Source organism: Thalassophryne amazonica, chromosome 9 (genome assembly GCF_902500255.1).
Source record: "Thalassophryne amazonica chromosome 9, fThaAma1.1, whole genome shotgun sequence".
Taxonomy (NCBI): Eukaryota; Metazoa; Chordata; class Actinopteri; order Batrachoidiformes; family Batrachoididae; genus Thalassophryne; species Thalassophryne amazonica.
The window spans coordinates 98491962-98519500 of record NC_047111.1 but is presented as its reverse complement, the minus strand read 5'-3'; the positions used below and the strand labels follow the sequence as shown (position 1 = coordinate 98519500).

General features: G+C 39.6%; 1 protein-coding gene across 7 annotated transcripts in view; it reads right to left on the bottom strand.

Moving 5' to 3' along the window:
* Nucleotides 1-2998: 2998 nt before the first annotated feature.
* The window catches only part of sytl2a (synaptotagmin-like 2a), a 51228-nt gene continuing 26687 nt past the window's right edge, over nt 2999-27539 (bottom strand). For 2 of the 7 annotated variants that reach the window (XM_034178843.1, XM_034178846.1), the window contains 15 exons: nt 26413-26464; nt 26215-26323; nt 21704-22291; nt 18598-20847; nt 17890-18009; nt 17642-17698; nt 15560-15663; nt 15233-15334; nt 13862-14031; nt 12999-13101; nt 12741-12902; nt 12560-12656; nt 12363-12468; nt 11801-12006; nt 2999-3520 (listed from right to left, as the gene is read on the bottom strand). In XM_034178843.1, coding sequence (XP_034034734.1) covers nt 3372-3520; nt 11801-12006; nt 12363-12468; nt 12560-12656; nt 12741-12902; nt 12999-13101; nt 13862-14031; nt 15233-15334; nt 15560-15663; nt 17642-17698; nt 17890-18009; nt 18598-20847; nt 21704-22291; nt 26215-26323; nt 26413-26464 — 4375 coding nt within the window. In that variant the 3' untranslated portion in view covers nt 2999-3371. The remainder of the gene's footprint in view (nt 3521-11800; nt 12007-12362; nt 12469-12559; nt 12657-12740; nt 12903-12998; nt 13102-13861; nt 14032-15232; nt 15335-15559; nt 15664-17641; nt 17699-17889; nt 18010-18597; nt 20848-21703; nt 22292-26214; nt 26324-26412; nt 26465-27539) is intronic. The other 5 variants (XM_034178845.1, XM_034178847.1, XM_034178848.1 and 2 more) reach the window with 5 other exon arrangements.

The following is a 27539-nucleotide window of genomic DNA, read 5'->3' as shown; positions in this document are numbered from 1 at the left end:
ATATTTTAGGAGAGATTTAAACCTGAAACCCACCGTCTAGCTACAACCGTGATTTAAATCATCCAAACTTACCTTTTTTCCGAACAGGCATGGCTGACTTCTACTGCGGCTTCCACGTCAGTGTTTCAGAGCATGGTACAAAAAGTTAATTCTTAACAGGAAAAACCTTTTTGAAAAAATGTACCTCTGCCTGCCTGCTCACAGGGGGTGACAAGAATGGAACTTAAACCTCTTTAAATCCAGGGACCACAGAGGTCCCTGACAAGATGGTCGGGGGGGAGAGCACACAACAATGGACCTGATCTTCACAGGACTAAATATACACAACTTTTACTGAAGCTAGATTTGGAAAGCTGTGAAACAAGTGTGATGACAAAGGACAGCACAGAGACTGGAGGTCCAGGAGGGCCCGTGGACTGCTGTCTCCTTAAAAGCGTCCACTGTGCAATACTCGTGTCTGGATCCAGGAGCAGAAAATCATCTCTGTTTGGGAGGCAGCCTGCAGAAGTGCCTTGTCATGACTGGACTCCAGTCCGATCCGCGAAGCAGTTTCACAAGTCCTCCTGGTGCTGTCCCATCCCGAGGACAGAAGAAGACAGGTCTGACAGCCCGGCCTGGCTCCTCACACAGCCGATGGACGTGGACACCCGGTGCACATCTTCTGCACAACTGAAGATTCTGTCACCTGCCGCCTTCACCTCAAACAAACCAACGTCCGGTGTGACCAAACACTTTTACGCACGGAGCAACAAACGTGCACGCTCATGCTAAATCAGCAGCTGCTTGCAGAGCGACGCCTGGCTGAGGGGGAAATACCTGCCGCCGTCCGCGGGGGACAACGCGTGGCTCTCACGTCTGTCTGCACACTCACAAAAACGCCGCGCACTCGTTCGGACCGAACCCCTGATGGTCCGCAGCACAGTCCGCCCGAGTCCTCGGGCTGCCACATCTTTTTTTTTTTTTCTTTTTAATTATTATTCCTGAACCAGGTGCTGCTGCTGTACAGCAGCCACATGAACGACCACCAGCAGCAGCAGTTTGAACTCCAACAAGCCGGACACAGCGAACAAGCGGGTTCCGTTTGTGCGTTTCAAAATAAAATGAAGCTCTGTCAAACGACACTGCGGCCACAGCACTTAAAGTCTTATGACATTTATGTAACGGAATATTGAAGAAATACATTTTTCAGATTCGAATCGAAGAGATTAAAAAAGACAAAACACTAAACACGAGGTCATATAAAAGAAAGGCATCAGAGGGCTGAACAAACATGATTTCCAATCACTCGGGGTCGCCACAGCAGATCCAAACTTTATTTTGAACGTGTGCAGTTTTGTCACTGGGGCTAAATGCGGCTCGCTTGACGCAGCTTTTTTAACTTACCTTAGCAACGCAGAGGCTGGTCCACGCTGGTTAGCTGGTTCCTGTCTCGATTGACAGGGCCGGTCAGCCAATCGAAACGTAGGATTTCTTGTCGCATCAGGGCGGGTCAGCCAATAAGAAAGCACTAACCTGAGCGAAGGTGAGAGTTGAAATATTGCTGCTGCATTAAGAGAACTGTAGGAAATATGAACATCTTGTTTTCAGAGTGCAAAACAACGTAACCGCAACAAAATTACAACACTGGGAATTGTCGTGTATATTTAAATGTTGTGCGAAACCGTGTAACCTACTCTATTATGTCGAATAATAACAACAATAATAACCAGTGTGATCAGGATTAAATTGTGACGTGTAAGTATGTAACAGTTGCTTATGATAGTTATATTATTAATTACTCGTGGTAGTGCTTTAATCAGATTGTGTTATAATATTCAACTTTTTTCGATTGGAGCAAACTTTACTGTTATTTATGTTTTGTAACTTGTGGTATTTATGAACCAATAAAATATGAAATCAATTGACTATCATGCGGTCATAATCATCACATAAAACCTAAAGCTTCCATCAGAATGTTGACTATACATTTAATAATGTATATCGTCTTCGTGTCTTTTACAGATTATTCTCAAATAAAGTCCTCAACGATATCATTTTCTGTATAATTTCAACTCATGGCAAAGCCTTCACTTACGTGGTCCTACAGCGTCCTCTGGTGGACAAAGGAAACAGCATATGTGCGGTCATGGCTGCAATTTGAAAGCAATTAATTAAACTGATACATAATACGTGTAAGGTTTCCGGTTACGATAAATATTTCAATAAAAGCAGATTTATTTTATTTATTTTTTTTTTTAAGTTGACGTGATTTTCTATGCTTGTCTTTTGCAAAACATTAGGTCTTCAGGTGTCTGTGTTGTTTTCTTTCTTTAAAACGCGTTAAAACTTGCAACTAAAAGCTCATTAAAAACAAATTCTGCATCACTACTAAATCTGGAATAAATTATTTCTTTACAACAGAAGTCAATAGTCTGTTTCAAGTAGGGGAGACCAGGACTGGTGCAACACTGGCCCAACTCCACAAGGACATGCTTCAGCATATGTTTTTTGGTTTCTGTGTTATATTCTTTGAAAGGACACTTTGCAATGTAGCCTGTTGTATGAAAGGTGCAAGATACCATATTAGCTTAAACATAAGGGAGCGAGAACGGCTACTGAACAACTGTGCAATTCCAACGCAATTTTCTTTATCCCTTCATGGGAATCCCTGAGATGATTATGGAGATTTGCATATCTCAAAAGTCTTGCATGTGAAAAATGCATGTACATAAAGTTCAGTTTGTGAGAAACTGATATTCTGAAAGCTGGGATGGAAAAAAAAAATCGATCTTCTGAAAGTATATTTCCAATATGTACAGGAAAAAAAGGGGGGTAATCTTATAATCAGGGCTATCTTATACTTGGGCCATTATGATTTATAAAATTTGATTGCTTTGTTGACATTATAATATAGAAATGAACATTTTAAGCAGAAAATACCTTTATTTGGATAGAAAAACAAAATCTGAATCTGACAAAACAAATCTCTCAGGCATTGAAGCTAAATGTTACATTTGTGGCAATCTCGCCTATTTACTTTTCTAACATGAATTAAACAGTCACACTAATGCTATTCATTAAAGATAAAATTGCTTGATGTGTTACATCATTAAACAGTAGAAATATGTACAAAATCATCAGTGCTCAGTCTGCGAATATCTCCACTCAAGATCAAAGCAGCATTGAGATTTTAAAATATTCTTACCTCACTGCCTTTTTCAATATTTTTGAAAGAGCAAATTTAACATTTAAAAAGTTGTCTACCTTGTGTGAGCAGCATAAATATGTAGTGATTATCAGTAATACAAATACAAACAGGTCGACATCCACAGGAACACATCCGCATTCATAAACTGTGTATTTCTGTAAACTTTTTAAATATTTTTCCAGTCTCATTTTGGCATGCTTCTTGCCATTAAAAACATCCTCAGGGGTAAAACATCCTCTACCCATTCCCCGTGAGACATCATCATCTTCTGCCACAAATGGGCTTCATCTTGTGTTGAATCCATCCAAACTGCATCCACCCCATAACTTTTCCCTACACAGAATGTAAAACACAACAGCTTATTACTTTCAATGATATGGGTATTAGGGCAAGTGACAAACATTGCCCTCCTCCAAAACTATTGGAACACTTGGTATTTCACACATTTTAGTTTGTTTATGCAATTTCAAATACAAAAAAATAAAAATTTATAAAATGATCTTCCTTAAACTCCAACTGAAAGTAAATCTCTACAACTTGACATAATTAAAAGTTAATTAAAAGTACAAAAGCCAAGATGATGGGTTGCATAAATAGTCAGTTTTATTGCCAGTTTTCTTCAGACGAGTCAGGGGATGGACACATGAACATTTCCAAGTCACTGACTATGTCTTGGACTTTATTTACATCAATTATGAAGAACTACAAACAGTGTGGCAGTTTTATTAAAAGACCTGAAAGTTCAGCTACAATTTGCGAGAAGGTACATCTGAGATGTACGTTTTAAGAAAATCCTCCTCTATACCACCTCATCATGAAGCTGTGTAACTGGGGATACAAAATGCAAAACATGCACTATGCACAATTTCTCCAATCACCGAAGCCTATAATAAATTATTAACCTGGCTTGCTCGGTCTGTACGGGAAAATATCAGACTGAGGTCTTGACAGTACGGACCGAGTGCACGCTTGTTAATAATCCTTTATTATTTTATACCAAATAATTCCATTGCTTATGTAACCCATCAACTTGGCTTTTATATTTTGAATTCATATCAAATTGTACAGATTTGCTTTCAGTTCAAGTTAAAGGAAGGTCATTTTAGAATTTTTTTCCTCTTTGAAACAGCATAAACAAATTAAAATGTGAGAAATACCAAGTGTTCCAATACCTTTGGAGGGCACTGTACGTCTCACTGAGTTATAGATGGTGCTTTGATATAATAAAACAACAAAATGCTATTAGCCAAACAGACCCAATTTATATGCACAGAAACAAACAAGATAGATAGAAAAACAACCAGTAAATAGCATTATTTTTCTAAAATATGCTTTCTTTCCTTACATGCAATGTGGAGATAGATAGTTCCACTCAAGCAAGTGAATGAGGTTAGTTGTGCACTTTTTCACTTTTTGTTTGTGTTTATTTAAAATGCATGTCTTTGTTAAGTCAACATTTTCCCCCTCATAATACCAGTTTATTAAGTTGGATGAAGATGAACAGTTTTGCTTTTAACCAAGCCCAAACCTCAGGTGCTGAGAAGTCCTAAATTTCATTGAATGGCCACCTGAGGACTGCTCCAAAAGCAAATCACTTCCCATAGACCCTCATGTTAAAGTGCCCAACTTCATTCATTCATTCATCTTCTGCAGCTTAGTCCAGTTATGGGTCGTGGGGGGTTGGAGCCTATCCCAGCAGTCATAGAGCGCAAGGTGGGCTACACCCAGGACAGGACGCCAGTCTGTCGCAGGGCCACAAACACAGACACACCCACACACACACCTACGGACAATTTAAAGATTCCAATCCACCTAATCCGCATGTCTTTGGAAGTGGGAGGAAACCGGAGCACCCGGAGGAAACCCACGCAAACACGGGGAGAACTCCACACAGAAAGGCCACAGGAATTGAACCCACGACCTTCTCGCTGTGAGGCAACAGTGTTAACCACTAAGTCACCGTGCTGCCGAGTGCCCAACTTGACAGCAGAAATAAACATGGGTTCAGCCTGGTACAAAAAAAAAAAACTGTTTTGTCTTTGCTTTGGTCTGTAAGGTATTGACATTTTTATACAGCTCATTTAAGCTATTTTAAACCTTTGAGGTACAAACAATTAAGGATGTGATTGCTTTGAGTGACAACTAGTGAGCAGCTGGTAGCTGCTGTGGACTTGACTGTGATTACCGTTTCTGAGCATTTTATTACAAATTTCTGAAATAATATGGCTTAGTTTAGATTTCATTTCTAGAAATCTGGCCAATTTTCTTAAATCCTCCAAACCGTGACTATCCAGGGTTGGGACCACGAAGCAGAGTTGTAGTCTTACACACCTCTCTGCAGCTTCTCTCCCCCTGCCATCCCCTCATTACCCCATCCCCGTAGAGATGGTGCCTGCTCCCAGACTACCAATAACCAGCAAAAATCTATTTAAGCATAAAAATTCAAAAAGAAAAAATAATATAGCACCTTCAACTGCACCACAGACTAAAACAGTTAAATGTGGTCTATTAAACATTAGGTCTCTCTCTTCTAAGTCCTTGTTAGTAAATGATATAATAATTGATCAACATATTGATTTATTCTGCCTTACAGAAACCTGGTTACAGCAGGATGAATATGTTAGTTTAAACGAGTCAACACCCCCGAGTCACACTAACTGCCAGAATGCTCGTAGCACGGGCCGAGGCGGAGGATTAGCAGCAATCTTCCATTCCAGCTTATTAATTAATCAAAAACCCAGACAGAGCTTTAATTCATTTGAAAGCTTGACTCTTAGTCTTGTCCATCCAAATTGGAAGTCCCAAAAACCAGTTTTATTTGTTATTATCTATCATCCACCTGGTCGTTACTGTGAGTTTCTCTGTGAATTTTCAGACCTTTTGTCTGACTTAGTGCTTAGCTCAGATAAGATAATTATAGTGGGCGATTTTAACATCCACACAGATGCTGAGAATGACAGCCTCAACACTGCATTTAATCTATTATTAGACTCAATTGGCTTTGCTCAAAATGTAAATGAATCCACCCACCACTTTAATCATATCTTAGATCTTGTTCTGACTTATGGTATGGAAATTGAAGACTTAACAGTATTCTCTGAAAACTCCCTTCTGTCTGATCATTTCTTAATAACATTTACTCTGATGGACTACCCAGCAGTGGGGAATAAGTTTCATTACACTAGAAGTCTTTCAGAAAGCGCTATAACTAGGTTTAAGGATATGATTCCTTCTTTATGTTCTCTAATGCCATATACCAACACAGTGCAGAGTAGCTACCTAACCTCTGTAAGTGAGATAGAGTATCTCGTCAACAGTTTTACATCCTCATTGAAGACAACTTTGGATGCTGTAGCTCCTCTGAAAAAGAGAGCTTTAAATCAGAAGTGCCTGACTCTGTGGTATAACTCACAAACTCGCAGCTTAAAGCAGATAACCCGTAAGTTGGAGAGGAAATGTCGTCTCACTAATTTAGAAGATCTTCATTTAGCCTGGAAAAAGAGTCTGTTGCTCTATAAAAAAAGCCCTCTGTAAAGCTAGGACATCTTACTACTCATCACTAATTGAAGAAAATAAGAACAACCCCAGGTTTCTTTTCAGCACTGTAGCCAGGCTGACAAAGAGTCAGAGCTCTATTGAGCCGAGTATTCCTTTAACTTTAACTAGTAATGACTTCATGACTTTCTTTGCTAATAAAATTTTAACTATTAGAGAAAAACTTACTCATAACCATCCCAAAGACGTATCGTTATCTTTGGCTGCTTTCAGTGATGCCGGTATTTGGTTAGACTCTTTCTCTCCGATTGTTCTGTCTGAGTTATTTTCATTAGTTACTTCATCCAAACCATCAACATGTCTATTAGACCCCATTCCTACCAGGCTGCTCAAGGAAGCCCTACCATTATTTAATGCTTCGATCTTAAATATGATCAATCTATCTTTATTAGTTGGCTATGTACCACAGGCTTTTAAGGTGGCAGTAATTAAACCATTACTTAAAAAGCCATCACTTGACCCAGCTATCTTAGCTAATTATAGGCCAATCTCCAACCTTCCTTTTCTCTCAGACATTCTTGAAAGGGTAGTTGTAAAACAGCTAACTGATCATCTGCAGAGGAATGGTCTATTTGAAGAGTTTCAGTCAGGTTTTAGAATTCATCATAGTACAGAAACAGCATTAGTGAAGGTTACAAATTATCTTCTTATGGCCTCAGACAGTGGACTCATCTCTGTGCTTGTTCTGTTAGACCTCAGTGCTGCTTTTGATACTGTTGACCATAAAATTTTATTACAGAGATTAGAGCATGCCATAGGTATTAAAGGCACTGCGCTGCGGTGGTTTGATTCATATTTATCTAATAGATTACAATTTGTTCATGTAAATGGGGAATCTTCTTCACAGACTAAGGTTAATTATGGAGTTCCACAAGGTTCTGTGCTAGGACCAATTTTATTCACTTTATACATGCTTCCCTTAGGCAGTATTATTAGACGGCATTGCTTAAATTTTCATTGTTACGCCGATGATACCCAGCTTTATCTATCCATGAAGCCAGAGGACACACACCAATTAGCTAAACTGCAGGATTGTCTTACAGACATAAAGACATGGATGACCTCTAATTTCCTGCTTTTAAACTCAGATAAAACTGAAGTTATTGTCCTTGGCCCCACAAATCTTAGAAACATGGTGTCTAACTAGTTCCTTACTCTGGATGGCATTACCCTGACCTCTAGTAATACTGTGAGAAATCTTGGAGTCATTTTTGATCAGGATATGTCATTCAATGCGCATATTAAACAAATATGTAGGACTGCTTTTTTGCATTTACGCAATATCTCTAAAATTAGAAAGGTCTTGTCTCAGAGTGATGCTGAAAAACTAATTCATGCATTTATTTCCTCTAGGCTGGACTATTGTAATTCATTATTATCAGGTTGTCCTAAAAGTTCCCTGAAAAGCCTTCAGTTAATTCAAAATGCTGCAGCTAGAGTACTAATGGGGACTAGAAGGAGAGAGCATATCTCACCCATATTGGCCTCTCTTCATTGGCTTCCTGTTAATTCTAGAATAGAATTTAAAATTCTTCTTCTTACTTATAAGGTTTTGAATAATCAGGTCCCATCTTATCTTAGGGACCTCATAGTACCATATCACCCCAATAGAGCGCTTTGCTCTCAGACTGTGGAACCAGCTCCCAATTCAGATCAGGGAGACAGACACCCTCTCTACTTTTAAGATTAGGCTTAAAACTTTCCTTTTTGCTAAAGCTTATAGTTAGGGCTGGATCAGGTGACCCTGAACCATCCCTTAGTTATGCTGCTATAGACTTAGACTGCTGGGGGGTTCCCATGATGCACTGAGTGTTTCTTTCTCTTTTTGCTCTGTATGCACCACTCTGCATTTAATCATTAGTGATTGATCTCTGTTCCCCTCCAAAGCATGTCTTTTTCCTGGTTCTCTCCCTCAGCCCCAACCAGTCCCAGCAGAAGACTGCTCCTCCCTGAGCCTGGTTCTGCTGGAGGTTTCTTCCTGTTAAAAGGGAGTTTTTCCTTCCCACTGTCGCCAAGAGCTTGCTCACAGGGGGTCGTTTTGACCGTTGGGGTTTTTACATAATTATTGTATAGCCTTGCCTTACAATATAAAGCGCCTTGGGGCAACTGTTTGTTGTGATTTGGCGCTATATAAATAAAATTGATTGAATTGATTGATAGTTTGTGGTTAATTGCAAGAACAGACCATTCGCCCTATTGACGTTTCAAATCCCGCAAAACCTCAGAGAGGTTGCCGTGCTGCGAGATCTCAGTAACATTGAGAAATGCATTGAGACGCTCTGATCGGGCTGCACTTTAACACCATTAACATCGCAACATAAAACTATTTTTATATTGTGCCTAAAACTCTTGTGAATATATTCTCTGGGTTTATAGACGTTGCTATTGCGTTGTTTTATGTAAACATGCAAGAATCACAGGCTGTCTGTTATTTTCAATGGGAGCTGCTGTGAGCTACGCTCACTTCCTGATCATGTCGTTCTGAGGGAAAGTGAAGTTTGTTCTTTAACGTCTCGATTATTGTTCTTTACAACACTGTTTGTCCCCACTCTTTGTTCCAGACTAATATATATACTATGTCTGAAATTCTGTTCGCATTTATTAAATTCCACGCAGATTAAACGTAGCAGACACGGATTATTTGTTATAATTGTTTTAGCAAGTTTTCAGGGTATCATGCATGCGTCTCTTATTAACGTGGCGAAAAGCATAAAAAATAAATTTTTGTAGCATAATATTCATTTACAATTGTCATCATGTGGATTCTCTATGTTTGACTGCAGCAACTCTCTGGCGCACAAGGGATTATGGGATACGTCAATAGGGCGAATAGCCTGTACTCCAGTATTTCCATTTTGTGAAATTTCATTAATTTATATATTAGCACGCCCTGTGATAGACTGGCCTCTTGTCCAGGGCGTACCATGCCTCTCGCACTATAACGGCTCAGATAGGCTCCAGTTCCCCAACCCCCACCCACCCGTGACCCTTGATTGGAGTAACTGGGTAAAGAAAACAAGAGTCACCAGTAGATGACATATCCCCATTTCATGACTTGTCCCCATTCCACCTATTTACACATTTATGGGTTAGACGGGTGTAGGGCACTGCCAAGACGACGATATTTGGAGCCACACCATTTGAGCTTTAAACCGGTGTTCTAACCAGTCATCGTACTTTGTCGTCGTAGACACATGCTGAATTTATAGACATCTATCAAGTGGCTTACAGTGGTTATAGATTCAGTTAATTAGCCAGTAACTGCTGTTTCGAATGACGTAAAACCAGCAAAACTGGAATGCAGGATTAATCTAAACAGAACTTTATTGATGACACCAAATGCATGGGTCCACAAAGCTAATGCCATGCTAACACAAGTATGCTAACACAGAGAATATCAATCAATAAACAAGGCACGAACAATAAGTAAATTCAACGATCTGAAATTAAGTATTAACTTTAATAAAGTGTAAAGCAGTTAATGACATTTTTGTGTTGTGCGCATACGCACAAAACCTATGTCGGATGTCTCGATAGGTAGGATGAAATATTAGTACGCTGGCTCTTCAAAAAACCATGACATCAGGGAGAGTTGTCCAGATATGCAGTCTATGCTTTTAACTAACCTAGTATACTTTTGTGCAACCTACGAGGGCTGTCAATAAAGTATAGGTCCTTTTTATTTTTTTCAAAAACTATATGGATTTCATTCATTTGTTTTTATGTCAGACATGCTTGAACCCTCGTGCGCATGCATGAGTTTTTCCACGCCTGTCGGTGACGTCATCCACCTGTGAGCACTCCTTGTGGGAGGAGTCGTCCAGCCCCCTTGTCGGAATTCCTTTGTCTGAGAAGTTGCTGAGAGACTGGCGCTTTGTTTGATCAAAATTTTTTCTAAACCTGTGAGGCACATCGAAGTGGACACGGTTCGAAAAATTAAGCTGGTTTTCGGTGAAAATTTTAACGGCTGATGAGAGATTTTGAGGTGATACTGTCCCTTTAAGGACTTCCCACGCAGTGGGACGTCACGCAGCGCTCCCAGGCGCCGTCGTCAGCCTGTTTCAAGCTGAAAACCTCCACATTTCAGGCTCTATTGATCCAGGACGTCGTGAGAGAACAGAGAAGTTTCAGAAGAAGTCGGTTTCAGCATTTTATCCGGATATTCCACTGTTAAAGGAGATTTTTTTTAATGAAAGACGTGCGGACGGGTTTGCGCGTCGGGACGCAGCCGGCATGGTGCGACGGCACAGGAAAAACACCTCCGTGTTGAGAAATTGTTTAACAGTTGGACATGTTCCAACTTGTCCTTAAGGCTTCCAACAGAGGTGTTTTTCCTGTGGTGGAGCGTCGCGGCAGCTGCGAGCAGATGCTGCAATCCGTCCGCACGTCTTTCATTAAAAAAATCTCCTTTAACAGTGGAATATCCGGATAAAATGCTGAAACCGACTTCTTCTGAAACTTCTCTGTTCTCTCACGACGTCCTGGATCAATAGAGCATGAAATGTGGAGGTTTTCAGCTTGAAACAGGCTGACGACGGCGCCTGGGAGCGCTGCGTGACGTCCCACTGCGTGGGAAGTCCTTAAAGCGACAGTATCACCTCAAAATCTCTCATCAACCGTTAAAATTTTCACCGAAAACCAGCTTAATTTTTCGAACCGTGTCCACTTTGATGTGCCTCACAGGTTTAGAAAAAATTTTGATCAAACAAAGCGCCAGTCTCTCAGCAACTTCTCAGACAAAGGAATTCCGACGAGGGGCTGGACGACTCCTCCCACAAGGAGTGCTCACAGGCGAATGACGTCACCGACAGGCGTGGAAAAACTCACACATGCGCACGAGGGTTCAAGCATGTCTGACGTAAAAACATATGAATGAAATCCATATAGTTTTTGAAAAAAATAAAAAGGACCTATACTTTATTGACAGACCTCGTATTGACAAAATAAATGTAATTAAAGCAAATGTTTCAGTCTTTTCAGTGTAAGAGGTGCCAATTACGTCTTACATCTAGGGCACTAAAAATGGGCATAAAATTTCCGCCTTGGAAGAAAACTCACCTGTCCCGAGACCAAGTCTCAGACCACCAATAAAGTGGTTGGTCCGTTTGTCATGATCCCACACTGTGATCTCCATGCAGGCTTCTCTCAGGTCAGATGGTCGCAAACCATCATAAACCATTGTGTGATTGAACATTGGGTTTGAGGTTCTCCTCACTACACGGGTCTTCTGTCGGTTTTTCCGACTCATGTCAGGAAGTACAGTGCTGCAGTGATTGAAAAGTACTAATTTAAACACATCATAAAGACTTCCTCGCTATACGATTAGGTGTATTTAACTACATATGAAGAGTTCATATCCAAAATCCAGTATCTCCAAAACCATAAATTTTTAGTTGAGGCCAACATGTACTTGGCTGTCGAGGGGACCATCAGTGTGCAAAATATGGATGAATTTGAACAAACTGTTTTCATTTTATTGATGAAAGTCTGTGCATTTCCACATACGGTTTCCTTTAAATCTCCATTTTCAACTGCATTTTTCTCCATTTAAAAAAAAAAAAGTACTTACTGGGTTTTGCATCTGAACTCTTCATATTCAAAAAAATGAAAGACGCACTACCATTTCACAAAAGGGTCAATAATAGCATCTCTGACTGGCCGAAGATTCTTGCAGTCTTTCACCCAAATCTGCACTTCACCAGTTTCTATGTTAGACATCTTCTTGCCTGTAGATGCAATGCAAAAGATCATCTTCATTCATAAGTGGAAAAGTAAGAAGAAACAACATTATAAAAAAGTGAGGTGTCATCAGCATACTGTGTGACATCTGTGGCAGGAATCGCAGGGCTACCCTCATCTCAGCTGCACCATCGAACTCAAAAGACTCCGACGGTGTTGAGGGCTGCACTGACGCCTAAAGGAATGAGGACGACATGAGTGTCATTTTCATTTTTACAAAACAATACATGCAGAATACATACATGAAAGAACTCTTTACCCTTGGTTTTAGTGTGTATTCATTTATTTGTGTATTGTTGAAGTCCCACTCAGATAAGTCCAAGTCCACCTCACCAAGGAAAGCATTTCGTCCAAAAGTGTCGTTGTGCCAAACGGAGACATTCAAATTCTGTCTTTTCAGCTCCTCCATTACGATTTTAAACTAGAAGAGGAAATACCAACCTCAAAAATCTTTTAAAATATGGAAGCAACATTTAGCAACAAAATAAAAATAGAAGTCATATGACAGAGGTCTTACCCTGAGGATTTCATTGTAGGTGGGATTTACAGACTTCTTTTTAACGCTGGTTTTTTTCTTTCCCATCTTTGTTTTGTAGGGAAGAAGGTAACATTTCACATATCTTAAAAAGAAAAGAATTGTATATAAAAAAACATAAGAAGAGTGACTGCAGACCCTTTACATACCTCAAAACACCACAATGCATGAATTAAATTGTCAACTTAAAAAAAAAAAAACAAAACAAATTTGGGATACACACCCACCAGACTCAAATCAAACATTTGATGGTATTTATTCAAAACAGATTTGTAGATATTACCAAGATGCCACATGTTTTTTTAATTTCACAATAAGGCACCCCAAAAGAGAGGAGGGCTTTAAAAAAAAAGAACAGAAAAGAAAAAAAGTTGTTGTGGCTCTTGTCTCTCAACAACAGATGTTAATAATAAGGATAAGTATTATTATTATTATTTTATTTTTAATTATGTAATCTCAGTTCAGACCTGCATCTATATGGAGGTCAGAGAAGTTCTAAATGTGGATGCCAAACAGAGCCTGGTTCAGATTCACAGCCCAGTGATTTTGAGGGAATACCGAACTCTACCCTTGTTAAAATTTCAGTCTGACCAATTGATTGTGTGTTATGAGTGCAGTTGTACACATGGAACAGTCATTAGTACTTCCTGCCCTCAGGGCGAAGTGACCACATGGAGTGTGTGATTACAATTTTGACAATCACAAATCTTGATGGGATGTGGTGAAGGTCTCACAGGGAGACCGGTATGTTTACAGAGTCATTCAGCTCCTCTTCAGATATAGCTAGTTAATGATACCACAGTTGCACTGTCATATTTTTTAATGTGTATACAGTGAGTACCTACGGGTCAGAGCGGTTCTTTTTTGGTTCAGCTACAGCAAGATCTTTGCACTGGACAACAAAGATGTGAAACTCTGCAAGCTTCTGGATGTAATTCAAAGCAAACTGGATGGTGCCCTGGACCTCGAGGTTACCGTAGTCAGTCCGATAAAGGCTCATGGTGCTGCTGCTGATCTGCTCATTCAATACAAAAACACAAGAGGTGGTGGTTGGTAATTATAGCTCATGTTTTACCACACATTTACACACACTATTTTGTTTTGAGGACATTTGGGTTCCAATTCAATACAACAAGAATTGAAATTTCATAAATTACAGATCAAAAGGGTTTTTCAATGTTAAAATCAAATATCTGCTAAATCCACAATCCGGATCAGGTCCAGATCAAACTTTGTCAGACAATAAATAGTGAGTGCCAGTCTGCACCTCACTTTCAAATATGAGAGCGATTGGGCCATGTTTGATTAAGATATAGCATAAAAGTTAGATTAAATGTGATTTTCAATGTTAAATTTAAGTGGCCACAAAATACATAATCCACATCAGAGCCGGATTACAGAATTTATGAAAATTCATTCAATGTTAAAGATAGGGATTTTTTTTTTTTCCAATTTTCAAAAATTTATAACTTTGTCAGATTTTGTGGCCATGTAAATTTAACATTAAAAACCCCATTTAATGTATATTTTACATTATATCTTAATCAAATGTGCCCCAATCACTCTCATATTTGAAAGTGAGGTGCAGACTGACTCTCACTATCACCTGACAAAGTTTGATCCAGATTGTGGATTTTGTGGACATTTGAATTTAATATTGAAAAGCCCCTTTGGTGCACATTTAACATTATATCTCAATCAAAAGAGCCATAATTGCTCTAATTTTTGACAATGAGGTGCAAACTAACACTCTCATTGAACAGACTAAGTTTGATCCACATCTGATCCGTATTGCAGATTTCGCGGATATTTGATCAGATAGACAGTGATGGTACATTTGAGCACATTTTGACATTTGATCTTTGTTGACAGAGTTATGAATTTTTGAAAATTCATCCAGTATTAAAGATAGGCATTTTTCCAATTTTCAAAGATTTTTCCTGACTTTGCTCTTTGACCTGTGTCCTTGAAAACTGAACCAGTTCTTGCCTATTAGGATATGAATCTTCAGTAAAAAATATAACGATATATGAAAAATTGTGGGCTCCAGGCTGTTCACAAACAGACAGACAAACAAACCGGTGAAAACATAACCTCCTCCAACTTCGTTGGCAGAAGTAAATATCAGCTACCCGTTAACTCTATAGTGGCCAATAGGTCAGAGTGCAGTTCTACAATGAATGATTCATGCATTGAGTGGGTGTGTGTGGACATACAGAGGACATGGAGGCCATGCCAGAGGACAGGCTGAGGTTAGAGGCCGAGCTGCCTGTGCTTCTTCTCCAGTCCACGTGCTCAAATGCACCGTCACTGTCTGCCTGATAAGCATAGAGGGGAAAGCAGAAATCTGTGAATGAATGCAGGTTCAAAATAAAAGAATTTAGAGTCTGACAGAAAGAGAGATTCATGTGAAACAGCTATCTGGAGAAATTATATTAAAAAGCATTCGTGCAACTTTGAGTCCAGGTGATTAACCGTGTTGAAACAGAGGACATCAGTCGTTGGTTATAGGTTGAACGTACCAGGGTAGGTTAATAATTTACCTCATCCATCTGTAAAATAGGCACCGATGAGCTCATCTTCATCTCCTTTGAGCGTGACAGAGACAACGGTGGTGGTGGTGGTGATGATGATGAAGGTTCCGAAACTGAAATGAACATGTGACCTTTAACTTCTTACTATGACATAATATTGTCTTTTAAACATATAATCATAGTTGTTTCAGAAATACTCAACATGTCCCTGCTCACATTATTATGTCCGCCAAGGATTTATTTTTTATTTAAGCATTTATTTATTTATTTGTCTGTCTGTTAGCAGGATTCACGAGTGTACAGGAAAACTACAGCACGGATTTTGACAAAATCTTCACCACAGATAGAAATTAGGCCATGGAAGACGCCACTGAAATTTGGAGGTGATCCGGATTCTGAATCAGGATTTCATTGTGTACGCTTCACTTTGTCAGATTTTGAGGATTACCTCAAAACTGCTTAACAGATTTTCACCAACTTTTCACCACACATTGGTGTTTGGCCTTAGAAGACACCATTAAATTTTGTAGGTGATCTGGATCCGGATTCTGGATCAGTATTTCACTTTGTACACTTTTAAGAATTACGTCAAAAGTATTTCACAGATATGACATCATAATGTAAAACTAAGATCAGGAAGACGCTATTTTGTTTCAGCTTGTGAATTAAATATCAGATTGCAACATCTTGATCAGTCTGATTGCTATTGTTTACACACTCCAGACTGAAAATGTATTTGGATGGAAGATGCTGTGCCTAAATGATTTGTCTCACATGTAAAAGTTGAAGTAGACGTGGAGATATTTATACTTTCTACATAATACAAGTTGACATGGACTTAAATTCCCCCACTGCACATATTCCATTTTAATCAAATAATAGGTGTTTTAAGTCAGTGTATTGCTAACTATTACCCTATGAAGTTATTAAAAATAATAGTTACAATAATAACTACAAGATGGGGGGGGGAATAAGATTTAAACCAGGGCTTCTGGAGAATAATTTTAGATCTTGTTCCTTTGTAGAAGTCATCTGAAAAAGATTCATGGCATCTGTTGTACAAAAGGACAAGAAGCTTGGGACCATACATATTTTAGATAATTGAAGGAGGAGGAGGAGGTCTAAAACACACACGACCAAAACTCAAGAATTGATGTAGTCGGAGGCATCAGATGTAAATGTGGCATCGCCCACTTTTCCCGAGAGTGCTCCATCGCCATGTGTTAAAAGGCCATCAACCGAAGAAGAAGCCATTAATCCACAACTGACTCCAAATAAAAGGGTCAGCCTGTGTCCTGTGATCAACTGCAAACTTTTTACTTTTTTTTTTTTAAGTAAATAACCCATTTCATGCTAACATTTTCCTCAAAGCAGTGCAGTTTCTACACATAGTATCATAATTATGAAACTTGAGGATGTTTAATGTAAAATCTCTCACACATTTAATTGCAAACAGTAGATTAAAAACTGATTTTGCAGATTATGACTGTGGTTGTTATTTCCAAGTTTTTAAATTACATTTCCTCTATTTTATGAATTAATGGAGAATCTTGCGACAGTGAAACAATATGGCATGTTCAAACTCTTGTTCAGATAGATACACATATCATGTCGTAGAAAATAAAATCTGTCAGAAACTGAGATTAGAGTCACTACCTACTGTATATCAAACTCAGATTTTTAACTAGTGGTTCAATATTTCTAGTTTAAAACTTCAATATAGATTGCATCTCAATTCAGGGGATGCATTCCTTGAAGCTTTGCATAAATGTGTGGTGCTAGAAGCAAATTTTAATTCTTAAGTATAGTCTGACATTGAATGTGCAGGAGAGCCATGTTTTTTTGTTTTTTTTAAGGTTTTATTATTACAATATATCATACTATTTAAGTGGATCCTAAAATGGTTGCTTTCTTGTCATAATGTGTTTACCCAGCCCTTTCACCGAAGAGACCATTTCTTTTATTTATCAATATCATTGAAAATTTGAGTCTCTACTCTGTACTTGTTGGAACTCCAGTTACAGTTTGTAGAAGTATAGAAGCTCATTGTACATTCAGTTAAGACATATAGAGAATGAAATGCATAGTTACCGTCGTCAACAGTTATGACAATGTCGTGTCTTGTGTCACTTCTGGCACCTTCATCTTCTATGAGAAACATAAAACATTTTTTCCCATATAAGAGTATCTTTCTATAATTAAGAAGCTGGACATATTCATATTAATGATCCTCATGTTTTTTCAAGAAATACTGTAGTATTCATTACTTTGTGACAATTAGGTGACTAAAAAAAGAAACACAAAACAAACCACCACCACCACAGACATATCTGTAGTACCTGTAGAGGAGGTCACTTTGTTTCCCATTCCTGATAGGTTTTCCAAACTTCTGGATGACATAGATCTTGACGGTAAATGTTTTAGAGCCGACCCGACAGGACTCGAATCATCTTCGATACCTGCCACAAAACAAACGCGATCAGCTCTAAACTGAACACATCTGCTGGGGAAACTTTAAAAGAGTTGGTATCACTAAAACAAAGCCAACCTTTAAAAAAATTGTGTACATTTATTTTTTTGAACACTTCAATGAATAAAGTTTACTAAATTGACTTTAATATCAGCATTAAGTTGTTGAAAGCTGCATACATATTATGAATTATTTATTTTTTGCCTCTTTGGCAGAATATTATTTTTGTTTTCTGTGACCTTTGCCCCCCCACACACACACAAAGGGGGGAGAGCTTCCAACTTCTAGTGTAATTTTATGCTTAAATAGAATCTCAGATACTTTATCTGAAAAGTCCAGCTTTTTGCTGTTGTTATAAAAAGGTATATCTGATGTGGCAACAGTACAACTGCTACAACAATGACAGCAGCAATATCGTCATGTCTGTCAAGAGTGTGTTAATTTATCTGAAGACACTGTAGCAGATAATGCCAGTGTCTTGAAATGATGTGCCTGAAAAGACAGAAACATAAATGTGGATTCTTTCCGTGATCACATCCTGAAGGTATAAAAGTTGAGAAACTATTTAAAAGCTCACTGTTAGAACTTGCTTGATGCAGAGTCCAGGTTGCAGCTGTTGTGTCTAGCCTAGGGTTGCCCTCAGCATTTTGAGTAACCAAAGAACTGATATGTGAAGGATTCTCCTCAGTGGTATCAACAGTCTGATTTCCTACAAAGTCTGTGGAGACTATTTGTGGTTTGTACACTTCATTGGTCTCCGCAGCAGATACTGAAGGTTTCCCACGATGTTCTTCAATAACTTTCTCTTTGTGGAAAGGGGGAAGATGAGCCTTCTCCTTTGGACCAAGGTAGTGCTGATAATCACGAGGAATGAAAGATCTGGCAAGTCTGGGACTAGTTTCTTGTGTAGTTATCTCCACAAAGCAAGTTTCTTTGCCTTGACCAGAATACCGTGGTTCTAAAGGTAAAGGACAAGAAATTATTTCTGTGGTAGTTGTTGGGTCTGTGAATGACACCTGCTTTGCTTCAGTCAAGGGAATTTTCCTTGGTTTTGGTACTGGTGTCGTCGTACCCACTTGCCCTTCAATGACTTTTTGTTGGGGGTTAATGTCTATGGGAAATGTTCTCAGCAGAGAACCTTCCCATGTGGATCCCATGGGGCTGGCAGATTGTATTTGTCTGACCTTTGGATAAAAAGTCTTAAATGAACTTTTCCTGGCTTCGTCATCTTGGCCTTTTGTTCTTGGAGTTTGGAGTAGGCTAGGATTGAGGGTGATTTCTTGAGGAATACCAGCCTCTGTATGAGCCTGGCTTTGGTGCTGCTGACATGGTGATGGTACATCTTCAGTAACATTAATTTGCCTCCAGTGTGTCCTATCTGAACCCTGATTGATTAAACCTTCATCGGGCTGGTTTTTTGACTTGAGAATCACAATACTCTTGGTTCTGTATGAAGAAATTTGCTCCCCCGCCTCAGTCTTTTCTTCATCTATAGATGTTGTCAGATCACACTGAGGTGAAGCTGCATTGGTTGTGCGGGACATAATTGGACTAGAACTTAATTTTGAATGTACTGAAGTGCTTGAAGCTTTAACTATTCTGGGATCGGTCTTTGGTACTAGATGCTCCCTACTCCACAAATGTGTGATCTCACTTTTGTTAGTATGTCTGTTCTCTTCAGGAGAGGTAACCTGAATATCCCCCTGTTGCTCTGTGGTAGAAGATAGTGAGGTGACTAAGGGTGTGACAGACATCTGTGAACCAGTTTGTGAAGGATCTTCTGTGTCTTCATAGATCAGGACAGGATTAACTCTGTAAGTACCATCTTGTTTTAATACATCTACAACAGGATTAAATTCAGTCTGTGTTGTGGAAACCTCTTTTTGGGACTTTGCAGCATTACCCTCAATGGAAATGTGCTCATCTGCGTTTTGCTGGATTACCACATTTGGACCTTCTAAGGTAATATCATCTTTGAATGGATTGCCTACATCTGGGCTTCCTAAAGCCAGCCTTTCTTTGAAGCAATTGGCTATGTCTGAATCTCTTAAGACCCTTGTTTCTTTGAAGCGATTACCTACATCCGAGTCTACCACGGTCATTGTGCCTTGTGAAAGAATGCCAACATGTGAATCTCTTAAAATGGGTGTTTCTTTGAATGGATTACTCACATCGGACTCTCCTAAAGCCATCTTTTGTTTGAAGGGATTGCCTACATATGACGTTCCTAAAGTGGTTGCTCCTTTCAAGGAACTACCTTTAGCTGTATCGCCTGAAGTCGTTTCTTTGCGCAAAATACCTACATCGGAATCTCCAAATCTCAATGGGTCATTGAATGGGTTGTCCTGTGCTACTGCACTTTGCCATGTTGGGACTTGTGTCATCACAGGGGGTCTAGTTTCTTCTTGACATTTTACTTGGCTGACCATAGTCATATCTGCGTTACTGTGGGAAGGATTTGTGGTGTCATCCAATTCTTTCTGCTTAGGCAACTTCTCTTTTTCCATGTCTGAACCATGTAATTGAGTGAATTTCTCCTCTCCTCTAAAAAAAGCAATCAGCTTTTGCATATGCTTTGGGGAAACAATAGGAGATGAATGCTTGGTGTCTGAGTGAGGCTCAACAGAAACGTTGTCGTGTTCGAACAGGTTTTGTCCTGCTTGAGGAATGCTACTTCCAGATGGGAAAACTGTGGATGGAGCCTGAGAGTGACAGTCATCTTCAGGCTTTTTCTGCAGGGAAGTAGTTTTACTTGACCTCTGCACAGCTGATGCAGCGGTGTACAATTGATGGCTTTGGAGCTCCACTTGGCGTTGCTCATAGAGACCTGCAAAGACAGTATACGTCTCTTGTATTACTCATGTACACTGTATCTACCTTGCATGACATAGTAGAATCAAGACTGTGTATGATTTAGTATATCATTGTGAAATGAAGTGTGATAGTTCAATCAAAATTACTACCCTTTGGAATTAGAACTCTTGTCAAGAAAAGTTTCACATTATGTTTTTTACGGTTTTTGGTGAAACAACAGAAACCTTTCTGGAACATTAGTAAATGCTCCATATGGATGCACAGCATTCTATATATCATTTTAGAATTTGAAGACCATTGATTCATCTCTGTTATATTTCCTTAAATAATGAGCGATAATAAAAATTAGCCACTTTATACAGTATCGTACACTTTACAAATTGGAAGGAGCAATGTTAGTTTGACTACACTTCAGCCACCAAATGATGGTGAAGTCTTGGGGGCACATTGACTTTGTCCAATACATACAAGTGAGGCAAAACCAGTTCACAATTGATTTCACAATGACATACAGTTGCTGAATAAACATTACACAAACACAGAAACACAGGCTTTGATAAAAGCTAAACTTAAAAATTTTGAGAAAGGTTACCCATAATGCCAAAGCGACATGCAGAATATCCCAGCAACAGAAAAATATATATATATTAAACAAAACCTTCAAGTTGTCACATGTAAATACACAGAATGTATAGTTTGCATGCAGATAAAAGCACAAGAATGAAGAATCTGAACAAAGTTAGGTAAAATAGTCTACCGTGGGTGCATTTGTAGGCAAAGGTACCGCCTTCATTGAATCCCCTTTGACCTGGATGTGTGATTGTTTGATTTGTTGATTTTTATTTATTTTTGTTAAAACAGACTCTTACCACCAATGACCTGCTTCTTGTCTGCATCTTGTTTTTGAAGTATTGTGTCTCTTGTGCAACAGAGTTCACCTTCCCTCGAGTCCACATGTTCCTGTTTGAGAAAAGGCCTACGTGTTGCAGCTGTGGCACTGCCAGGATTCACAAGTCCATCGTTTCCCACTTGGTTGTTAGTAACAGAGTTGACATCCAGTGAACTGTACTCGCCAAGGATCTTCACATCCTGAAGGCCACCGGCTGGAGAGCCAACCCTCACCTGCTTTCTGTCTAACCAGCCCAAGTCTTCCCCATTTCTGTCTGGGAAAGGTTCAGGGGAATCCAGGCTTACTGAACTCTGCAGCTCCAGGCTAGAGCAGAGAGAGTCTGTGAAGCTAGATGTGGACATGTGCTTGAGAATGCCTCTAGAAGCAGAAAAGTTATCATGTCTACCTTCTGGAACATCTACGCCAACATACCAGTCCTGTGGACTGGTGCCGAATTTTGGGGTTCCTGTCATGGTAATAGAGGCATTCTGGGAAAGTGGGCTATTGTTAGGGTCTTGCTTTAGTTTGTTAGTGTAAGAAATGGAGCTGTCAGATGGTGAGAAAGGTTCTGAAAGAAAGAAACAAAAAGATGAATACCATTTCAACCCAACAATGTTGTAACTAATGCCACTTTCTTGAAGAGAACTGACTTTATACATATGTAAACGTTACATTTTTAAGAAGTACCGAACAAAGAATTATTTGAAGATTCTTTACGTCACTATTACAGTCCCTATAACTAGTGCATTGCCCGTGGGGATCCACAGGCTCTAGTTTGCAGTAGATGACATTTTTCAAGTGTGGTAATAAATTATGCAAAGTTTCTGCAATGATTTGGAATAGCACGCGAGTCCAGAATTTAAATATCAATGTCCATTGTTTACTGTTAGCTAATATCTGTAGTTTATTCAAAAATATTCATCCCATCAATGTTTCATTTTGGTGGTGTTCATCCTCGACCCAAAATACATAAGCATACCAAACGGCAAATGTCAGCTCTCGCCAGTTTGTCCGTGATTTAAGTTATACACACATACATGTACACAGAGGCCACTTGGCTTTTAATATATAGATTAGTACAAAACATGGATGAGAATGTTTGAAGTCTGACTTCCCATGATTTCCTTCATTCCTTGTGCATTGTACACAGCGGTCAGCTGTTGCGGCATGGACATGCCAGCCATCCATATTCACACTGCGCTGGACAGTGATCACACTCCAGCCACCTCGGGGTGGGGGCACACCGTACACACATAGCATTTACGGTGGTGGTAGAGCAGACGCACAGTCCCAAGCCATTTGTGTGGTAACACACTGGTGGGGCACTTAGAAAAGGCGGGGCCATTGGCACATCCAGCTCGAAAATGGTCTGCCTGCACTCTATTTTTGTGCTGGGTGTGTGAATGGCCCCACCTTTTCTAAGTGCCCCGCGAGTGGTGTTGGATGTTTGTGGGTGGCACCTACGCCAGCTGAGAGTGGGTCGAATGGGCACTTGCACGGCATTCGCAGAATGTCGGCCGCTGGTGTGTTGACTGCCTCAATCACGCCATTTGGCCACAGTTCAACATGGCAGATGATTTTGTGCAGGGGCATGATATGTCTGACCTGCGTACAACATACCGTGCGAATGCTGCAAACACGATCAGATGGCAGTGTGACCCCATCTTGCCCACCGTTTGAATTGGTTTCCGGCACAAGCAGCACGTGAATATAGAGTGCATGTGCCGTGCCCAAATGGATGTAACGATTGCTGTAAGAGGCGTTTGTATGCGGCTCCGATTTTCCAGAAGTGCCACTCTGCCTCAATCGTGCTACGTGTGAAGGGGACCTTATTTTTGCTGACATCAATATGAAATTTTTTTTGCCTTGATTACATATACATTTTGCGATAATTAAAAACAAATCAATTTATTTTGCAGCACTTTATTCAGAGTTTTAATCCAAACTGTTGTATGAAACTAATTTGCTTGCGTCATGTTTGAGATCTATTGCTACTTTGGCCGAATTTAAAATTAAACAATTATGATTGATTAGTACATGTGGGACATAAACAGCGAACTGAATTATAACAGTTTTAATATCCATTGTCACTGACTTTAATGATGACTCTTAGTATGGCTTTGTGTTCCATATTGTCACTTTAATGTGTTTATTTTTTTAAAAAGCTGCCTGCACATCAATTTGTCGATCATGATGAAGCATTTACCCCTGAATAGTAAGATGATAATCCCCAACGGCACATACACCTAATGATATTTTTGAGGTTATTTCCATTTTAGGAATTTGTCACTCTAATAATACATCAGCGGCAGCCATTGTTGCAGACTTCTTGCTCCTCTCCTAATAAAGATTTCTCCAGATATGATGAAGCACCAGCTCGCAGCGCTCTACTGTGCTGCTTCTTGGAGAAAAACCAAATGCTACCACATGAGAAATAAGCTAGGACATTTGACATCATACTGGTGTTGCAGACCGAATGGTACCCCCCTAAAAATTGGTCCACCCTGCCTCCGCTGCACATGCGTCATTTGGGACCACAGCAGCACATCTGAAACTCTCTACACCCAAAGGGATCAAAGGGAAAAATGTGATTATTAACCATCAGATAACAAAGTAAAACCTCTTAAATCATTCTAAAGTCAGTTTTAAGCAGAAACAAAGCCGTTTTAAGGAGAAACAAGGTGATAGTCTGTGAGTCGCTACTAACGCTTTGAAATGACGGAGGTGCAGTGAACACAGCAGCTAGCAGCTCATGTAGCTGCGGCGCTCTGATCACTTCCTCCGTCTTTTATTATGAAATAAAACTGAATTTATGTTGAAACGATTGTTGTACAAAAGCTTCAGATATCTGTCGCTGAGATAGATGATGACTGGAGTGCAGTTTGAAGCAGAAACGAGGTGATAATAGGTGAAACGCTGGTGACGCTCATAAATGATGCATGCGCAGTGACGGCAGGGTGAACCGATTTGTAGGGGGGACCGTTCGGTCTGCAACATCAACAACATTAAATAATTAAGACCTCTGTTTGGACTTTCTATGACTGGGAAATATGTCACATGGGGGAGGGACCCCAAAACATTTCAACAATTAAAATCTCACACAACTTCTGTCAGAACCTTACAGAAGTTGTGTGCATTTTATCCCTTTTATCATGGGTTTCTTGTTTTTGCATGTACATGTGTGCACATTTTATCCCTTTTAGCCTGAGATTTGTGGTTGATTCATGTATATGTGTGCACATTTTAGACCTTTTATCATGGGTTTCTTGTTTTTGCATGTACATGTGTGCGCATTTTATCCCTTTTAGCCCGAGATTTGTGGTTGATTCATGTATATGTGTGCACATTTTAGCCCTTTTATCATGGGTTTCTCATTTCTCCATTACACATGTACACGTATGCACATTTTATCCTGATTTTCCTTCTTTGTGCATCCACATGTGTGCATTTTATCCCCGTTATGTTTCGTTTATGCATGTATGTGTGTGCATTTTATCCTTCATCCTGAGTTTTATTATTTCTTCTTGTTTATGTATATACGTGTGTGTGTGTGTCTATGTTCTCATGGGTTTTCTTGTTTATGTATATACGTGTGTGTGTGTGTGTGTGTGTGTGTGTGTGTGTGTGTGTGTGTGTGTGTGTGTGTGTGTGTGTGTGTGTGTGTGTGTGTGTGTGTGTGTCTATGTTCTCATTGGTTTTCTTGTTTATATATATACAAGCATTTGTGGGAGTATTTTTTCTCACTTATATTTTAATCTGGATTTAGTCTGCAATAAAGTTTGAACAGAATAATACTGTCTCTCCTTTTAGTATACACTACTGGCTTCTGTTTTTGATCATACATGTCCTCAACAAAACAGGTTTCTTGGCTTTTGTGAAACATTTCTGCAGTCACAAGTCACGCAGCACAGATTAAATCTTTGGAATGTGTTTCAGAGGTGTAATCCTTTGGCTAGTCTGGCAGGCAGCCTTGTGTATCATTTTGGACCTGATCTCACTTTGACCAACTGAGAAAATCTTCTTACTAGTCCTCGCTCATAGGCTAATGTCAGCGCATAATCGCAAATATTGACAGCGGCAGAACATCACTTTTATATGCACGTATACTTATACACATTTTTCAGGATTACCTCTTCTGAAACTGCACAAAAAAGGACATGATCAAATCAGATGCTGGATTTGCTGGGAAAATTTACAAGTCAATTCATGCTTCAACTGCCATGCAACAGCTGCTCATGCCAGCATGCTACTGAGAGCAGAGTTTAAACTGCCAGAGCACAGAGGGCCCGCCCCCCCTTGACATCAAACAGGGGGTCAGACAACCACACTTACATTTGTTTGAAAAGTAATTTCAATTGTCCGTCACGTGGTCCACTCAAGTTCAGAACATAACATATGATTTGTTGTTAGATTGGCAACAATAAAATTCAACATTCAATATGAAGTTCAACATTCAATATGAAGAGAGGTCAAAGCATAAAAAACCCTCACTCTGACATGATATCTGTGTTTGATCCTCTGGTTCATCCAACAGCTGGTGTTCAACTTCATCAATGGGGGCGAGTGCACTGAGCTGACTGTTAAACGGATTCGGTCTTTCCTGCAGCAGAAGATCAAATCATGCACCCCCTGCAGTGTACTGATGAATGTGCGTTTTACGATGTTTAGACTCCTCTACATGTGTCCTACCTTTGTGGAGGAGTGTAAAACTGGTTTCTCATCAGGCCTCTGCCTTTGATCCCTGTTAGAATAAACAAATATTACATCAAGATGTGTTAAAGGCAAAGTGTTCAGCATTAAATATACTCTCCAGCATTACTTTAAGACACAAAAATAATCTTCTACAAGTAAGATTCGTCTTAAACCCAGCGCACATCGGTGCATCGGCCCGTCACAAATGTCACTAACCAGTTCCCATTTTTTGGTCCAGTGCCATCGGCCTCTTCTAAAGCACAATACCACTTGCACTCATTGTGGGCGCATTGGTCTAAAAATGACCTATAGCTGGATGCAGATCCATCGTCAGAAAGTGTTTGCACCTTAGACCACCAAAAACCAGGTCTAAATGTAGTGCACAACTCTCAGACGTGCCTAACATAAATGGGTTCACAATGCATGTACACTCTATTTGCCTACACATATCCCTGCCAGTACCCTGCAAGGGTCTAATATTAATCTAACACCTTTCTAGTATGGGCTTGGAACCCATTTTTCATGGCATACACACAACAAGCTGCTGGAAACATTCCTCAGAGATTTTGGTCCATACTGGCAAAACAGCATCACGCAGTTGTCACAACATTACATCACCAGAACCTTGACTGCCTGATACACCACAGAAAGGATCCATGTTTAGGGCAAATTGTGACATTTTTCCCCCTCAGTCTTCCACAGCCAAATTTTGGTGAGCTTGTTTCAAATGCAGCTTCAAATTCTTGTTGTGAATGGACAGTTACGCCACCCAGTGTGGTCTTCTGTTGCTGTATGGCATTTACTTTAAGGTTCTTTGTCTCTGAATGCACAACACATTCATAGTTACTTTGGAAGTAAGAAGAGGTTATTTGAGTTACTGATGCACATCTATCAGCCTGAACCAGACTGGCCTTTCTTCTCTGGCCTCTGCCATCAATGAAGGCATGCTTACTGCTTTTTTTTTCTTCTTCTTTTTTGGACCATTCTCCATAGACCCTAGAGATGGTCGTGCATGGAAAACCTTACAAATCAGTAATTTGTGGAAAAAACCTAGACCAGTTCCATCGAGTACCACCAAACATGCCATGATCAAAGTCACATGAATCACCTTATTTCTTCATTCT